Source organism: Pseudophryne corroboree, chromosome 3 (genome assembly GCF_028390025.1).
Source record: "Pseudophryne corroboree isolate aPseCor3 chromosome 3, aPseCor3.hap2, whole genome shotgun sequence".
Classification (NCBI taxonomy): Eukaryota; Metazoa; Chordata; class Amphibia; order Anura; family Myobatrachidae; genus Pseudophryne; species Pseudophryne corroboree.
The window spans coordinates 541452342-541458341 of record NC_086446.1 but is presented as its reverse complement, the minus strand read 5'-3'; the positions used below and the strand labels follow the sequence as shown (position 1 = coordinate 541458341).

Below are 6000 nucleotides of genomic sequence, written 5' to 3'. Positions count from 1 at the left end.
TGCCAGCACGGGCTGCCCGCCTCCCGCCGGATCGCGATTACAGCGGGCCAAAGAGACCCCTTACCTCCCCCTGCATGCAGCCACGCGATCCAAGAGACAGCGGCGAGTGTGTGACTGACAAAGAAGAACACCGGAGCCTCCGCTGTAGTTACCAGACAACCAGTGAGTGGGAGTATACAGTGCCGCTGGGGGAGTGATGAAGCTGCAGCAGGGGGATGTCGGACTGACATCTAACGCTGCTGCAGCCATTGAAGTCTTCTTTCCTTCTGAAAATAGCTTTCTTAGGGCTGCCTGAGCAGCCCACCTGTTGTATGCCTGCTTACTGCATGGCACCAACTTACAAACTGAGCTCCTGTGCACAGAGGCGGGGTTATAGAGGAGGCGGCGCTGTGCATCTTGGGAACAGTCAACGTTTTGAGCCTGTTGGTGCCTCGGATCAAGATCCTACTCTACACCCCAATGTTATTACTTGTGGAGCCCATCGTAACACGCAGCAGAAATTCTACTTAACAGCAAAACTGATAACACAAATGAAAAACAAAAATGTAAAGCTTCCAGGCACTGGGAAAATAAAACACTATTCAATTTGGCAAAATAAGGGCAATCTCTGCGATCTGACTTTTTCAACAGCATTGGAACCTCAATTTGTCCTTAAAATCACCCATTTGTGATTCAGGCGCTACCATAAGTGTGGCTGATGTGTGCACTGCATAGCTCCTATAATAGTAAAACATTTAGCAGATGTCCTATAAAAAAGGTTATAGCCACAAGTGACCTACTTATGGATGACGATTAGCACAGCACTCTCACTTTCAATAAAATCTTTCAGAACAATAAAATATGCACAAGTGGTCAAGAAACAGTTACTTTTATTCATGTACAGTGAAACAGTTATGTTTACTTCAAGTTTCTAGATATGCAACATTCAGAACAGTATTTATTAAAAACTGATCACCACATTGTTACTCAATTCTATTAAATAGATTTATATTAAAATGTCCATGATTCTAATTTATACAAAACAAAAAATGCAAGATTACAGTTAATAGAATTAAAAATAATCACAGTAAGTATGCAGTGAAGTTTATCGGCAGCTCATGAGCACAGAGAATGCACTGCACACAATAGGGGTCATTCAGAAACTTCGTATTCAAGTACAAATTTACACTTAAGCACAAGTAGGGTCTACTTTAGTCTAAATTGCACTAGACAGACATAGCAAAATTAGTTGTTGTGGCTCTGGGCAAATGTTGCATCTAAATGCAATTGCTAGTTCAGTTTGATTGGTTAATGGCTCACGTGTGCTTTGTCTGACAAAAGGCTATTGAAAGGAAATTTAGTGGCATTGTCCGGGAAATCATTTATTCTCCGAGGCCAGAGGTCAGAGCTTTTAAACCAAAGTCTAAGGTCTGATTGGCTGGAGAAGTCTACTTTACACGAATAGTCCTGCTATGAAACAGTCTCTGCTCCTCTTCATTGTGGAGATCCGCCTCACCAAAGCCAATTGCATCCTCCCACAGTGTAGCGATCATTAGGGGGACAACACTCCGGCATCCTCACTCCCTGATCAGTAGTGTTTGCGAGACAGAAAACGGCGGGTTTAGCCAGCAACTCCCAAGGCCAATATTATGCAGGGACACGGATCCCAAAATATTTTCTCAATTGTTCGAGAAAGACGAAGGTCAGAACGGTGTGTGGTACAAGTCTGATGCCGGCAGGAACAAGACCCTGGGACCAAATATGAGGTGGTTAGAAAGCAGCAAAAAAAAAAAAAAAAAAACATTTAAACAGGTTGAGTATCCCTTATCCAAAATGCTTGGGACCTGAGGTATTTTGGATATCGGATTTTTCCGTATTTTGGAATAATTGCATACCATAATGAGATATCATGGTGATGGGACCTAAATCTAAGCACAGAATACATTTGTTTTATATACACCTTATACACACAGCCTGAAGGTACATTCACACAACTCATTTATGTTTCATATACACCTTATACACACAGCCTGAAGGTCATTTAATACAATATTTTTAATAACTTTGTGTAATAAACAAAGTTTGTGTACATTGAGCCATCAAAAAACAAAGGTTTCATTATTTCACTCTCACTCAAAAAAGTCCGTATTTCGGAATATTCCGTATTTCGGAATATTTGGATATGGGATACTCAACCTGTATTATATATCATATACTAGAGCTGCTGTTATGTCAAAACCATAGTGTATCCCCGTATACAGAGCATTCCACAAAGCTTTCCCAACCCCATAATCACCTTATAGAATGCCAGTGGTCCCAATTTTGCAGTCTCCATCGCACAATGGACAACTCCCTAGCAGAGGATATAAGCAGTACAGGTTACACATAGGTTATTTCACACATGTGAGTACAGCATGTACACAGAGGCAGCACTTACCCTGTACTCCCCCTTGGAATTCATGAGTCGTGTTTTCATGACATCCAGTGGCTGGCAAAGGAATGTAGCACACCCACCCTACAGGAAAGACCAGGGATTACAATATAATATCTCTAACACTATTATTATCATCCTTTATTTATATGGTGCCACAAGGGATCCGCAGCGACCATTACACAGTTCAAGACAATATAGGACAGGTATGGAAGACCAGGGGTTAGGTGCCATCAAAGGGAGTAGGAAGTGTGTGTAAGAAAAGAAAAGGCACATGAGGAAAGAAGGCCCTGCTCTTGCGATCGTACAATCTAAAAGGTGAAGGGCTGACAGACTATAAAATACATGTACTGGATATGTACTGTGGTACTTTTTAAATAAATAAAGTATGTCCTACTTAAATTTGTGGACAGAGACCTGCCCCATGTGGTCAAGATGGCAGCTGCAGCATTTAAGCCAATCCAATCGTCACTATTTTGACAGGAAGCAATGCAGTCTGGGGGGACAGCAAGAAGCGCTGCAGTCCTGACTGACTCCAGCTGCTGCGGCTATTCGTCAGGTTAGCAAAAGCACTTACAATATCCCAGGCTGCAGGTGGAGGAATGCTGGGGGCCAGGAAACTAGCTATCAGTGCCCCAGCACGAGAAAGGGTTACTGCAGGGCACAGCATGGAACAAAGTGTGCAGGGATCAGAATAATAGCTGCAAATGCCACCAGCAGAAAAATTGTTAAAGTCTCGGCGCTGAGACTGTTATAACAGCACATGAAGAAATACTGTACAAAATGTTAAAGTGTATTAAAATAATTTTTTCTGTAAAGCACAGAGCTTATTTAACAGTCTGGTAACATGCTTTAAATGTGGGCTGCTGGGTCCCTCACGGGTCTGGGACTCCAGGTCGACAACAAAAAGGTCGACACACCTTAGGTCGACATGGACAAAAGGTCGACATGGAAAAAGGTCGACGTGAGTTTTTTATGTCTTTTTGGTGTCGTTTTCTTCGTAGAGTGACCGGGAACCCCAATTAGTGCACCGCGTCCCCTCGCATGGTGCCTTCGCTCCGCTTGGCACAGATTACCGTTCCAATCGTAGTCCATGTGGATCGTTAAGTATGAAAAGGTTCCAAAAAAGAAAAAACAATTGTGAAAAACTCATGTCGACCTTTTTCCATGTCGACCCTTTGCCCATGTCGACCTAAGGTGTGTCGACCAATTGGCGGCGACCTAAGGTGTGTCGACCTTTTTGTTGTCGACCTGGAGTCCGGATACCGTCCCTCACATACCCCTTCTAGGAAACAGAATAATTTCCTCTGCAGCCTTATAACTCGGAGAGAGCAGGTCAGCACAACCAGCTAATTGCATCAATGGAGCTATAAAGAACTTAAACTCGGTAGCCAGCAAACTGCTGCCTGGGCATTTTCTCTCCCAGCCTCTGGAGAACAAATTCGGCCAGAGCTGATAAAGTCACCCAGCAGGATCCTAAAAGATTTAGAGGGACCATCCCCTGCTCCAAACTTGCCAACATCTGTGGTTACCTGCCCAGGTAGTCTCAGGCAGAGAGTAGTGTCCACTCCCCACTGTGCATTAGGGACAATGGGGGTCATTCCGAGTTGTTCGCTCGCAAGCTGCTTTTAGCAGCTTTGCACACGCTAAGCCGCCGCCTACTGGGAGTGAATCTTAGCTTATCAAAATTGCGACCGAAAGATTAGCAAAATTGCGAATAGACACTTCTTAGCAGTTTCTGAGTAGCTCCAGACTTACTCGGCATCTGCGATCAGTTCAGTGCTTGTCGTTCCTGGTTTGACGTCACAAACACACCCAGCGTTCGCCCAGACACTCCTCCGTTTCTCCAGCCACTCCCGCGTTTTCCCAGAAACGGTAGCGTTTTTTCACACACTCTCATAAAACGGCCTGTTTCCGCCCAGAAACACCCGCTTCCTGTCAATCACACTCCGATCACCAGAACAAAGAAAAAACCTTGTAATGCCGTGAGTAAAATTCCTAACTGCATAGCAAATTTACTTGGCGCAGTCGCACTGCGGACATTGCGCATGCGCATTAGCGACTAATCGCTCCGTTGCGAGAAAAAAAATAACGAGCGAACAACTCGGAATGACCCCCAATGTTAAATGTGTGCATGCACAGCATATGCAATTAGCTTGATTGGTTAAGGGACCCAGTGGCATTGTGTTAGCACTGGATAAAATGAGGGCCTTTGAGCCCTGAATGTGTGTAACCTCTGTCCATCCAGAGAGGATTGTACTTCTGAGACATCTGTATGCTGTGATTATCTCAAGCACCTTTAGCAATGGACATGCCTTAATACACCTGCATCTGCAACTTTCACAGCAGTGCCAAACTCTACTCCATTCTTTAACTGTTCGATGTAGACATTAGGCTTACTACAGGAGTAAATAGCAGCCGCAATGTGATCAGTGAACAGGTACAAACAGATACTCTCGCTCCTGAGAGATCTGTCACACCATAGAATCTGATCACATAGCTAGTAAAGAAACACTATTAAGATGTAAAAGGTGCCTTTTTATTTGAAAGCAATGAGGTCAACCATAGCAAGTATTTAAAACGTCAGAGATGACGCTATCACACTACTGAGATTTCTGGGTAATCCCTGAGTAGTTCAAATCCGTGCTTGGATAATCTGTCATTGTACAATTTAGCCGTTTTACTCCTGGGATGACCAGTGATTACACAAGCAATATACTGGAAACAACTTGGGCTAAGTTAAAGTAAACAGACGCACAAAGTGTATACAGTCAGATCTATCTCCGTTGAAACTAGTGTGAAATGGTAGGTAATGATAGGCAACAAGCCTGTCCATCAAACAGACACTCTACTGATTAGGTGGAGAGTACTGATTGGATGGAAAAACCGTCCATCACACAACACATCCCATTCTTGAGAGAAACTGGCTATTTAGCTAGAATTTGTGGAATTTAAACAAGCACTTTGGGCTCCCAGTGAACAAGTCACAGTACGGTGAAACGCATGTATGGGTAAACCACTGGCTCCGGTCTGTGCGCGGACCTTTGGAGCTCTAATGGGTATACCAACCTAAATAGGTTGTCCATTTTGCAATTTAGGTCTATCCTGTGAGAATAACCGACTCCCTGCCCTGGTTTTTACTAATGGGGATCAAGTGTTTAGGGCAGTCTCTGACCAAAAGCAGATTCATTTATTTCCTTTCTTCAGTCATTTGGGATTGGATTCTGTTTCCTCACTCCCCCATTCAGTGTCTATCACCAGACACATGGGGGAGAAGTAGAAATAGTCCAGACAGTAACATCCATCTCCTTCTCTCTTTAAGCTCTGTGGGGGGTATTCAATAGTTTGGAAAGTCAGTTGTGTGTCTGTTTTGACAGGGAGAAAAATAAAATAAAAATAAAAAAAAAGACACCCAACCGACTTTTCAAACAATTGAATTCCCACCTATATGTGCTTACCAAATTGTTCCCAAGACGTTTTAATTTAATTTATCAGAGGTAACATATCTCATGAGATATTGACACTATCCACATCTGTTGGTGTACAACTGAATTAACCATTGATATGTTGGATTAACCACTAATTTGCTA

The 6000-nt window shown here is 43.3% G+C and overlaps 1 protein-coding gene across 1 annotated transcript in view; it reads right to left on the bottom strand.

Annotated features, from left to right (window-relative positions):
• Positions 1-852: 852 nt before the first annotated feature.
• Positions 853-6000, bottom strand: part of SLC25A10 (solute carrier family 25 member 10) — a 38926-nt gene continuing 33778 nt past the window's right edge. The window contains exons 9-11 of the mRNA XM_063961197.1: positions 2417-2494; positions 2276-2332; positions 853-1728 (exon numbers count right to left, since the gene is read on the bottom strand). Coding sequence (XP_063817267.1) covers positions 1627-1728; positions 2276-2332; positions 2417-2494 — 237 coding nt within the window. The 3' untranslated portion in view covers positions 853-1626. The remainder of the gene's footprint in view (positions 1729-2275; positions 2333-2416; positions 2495-6000) is intronic.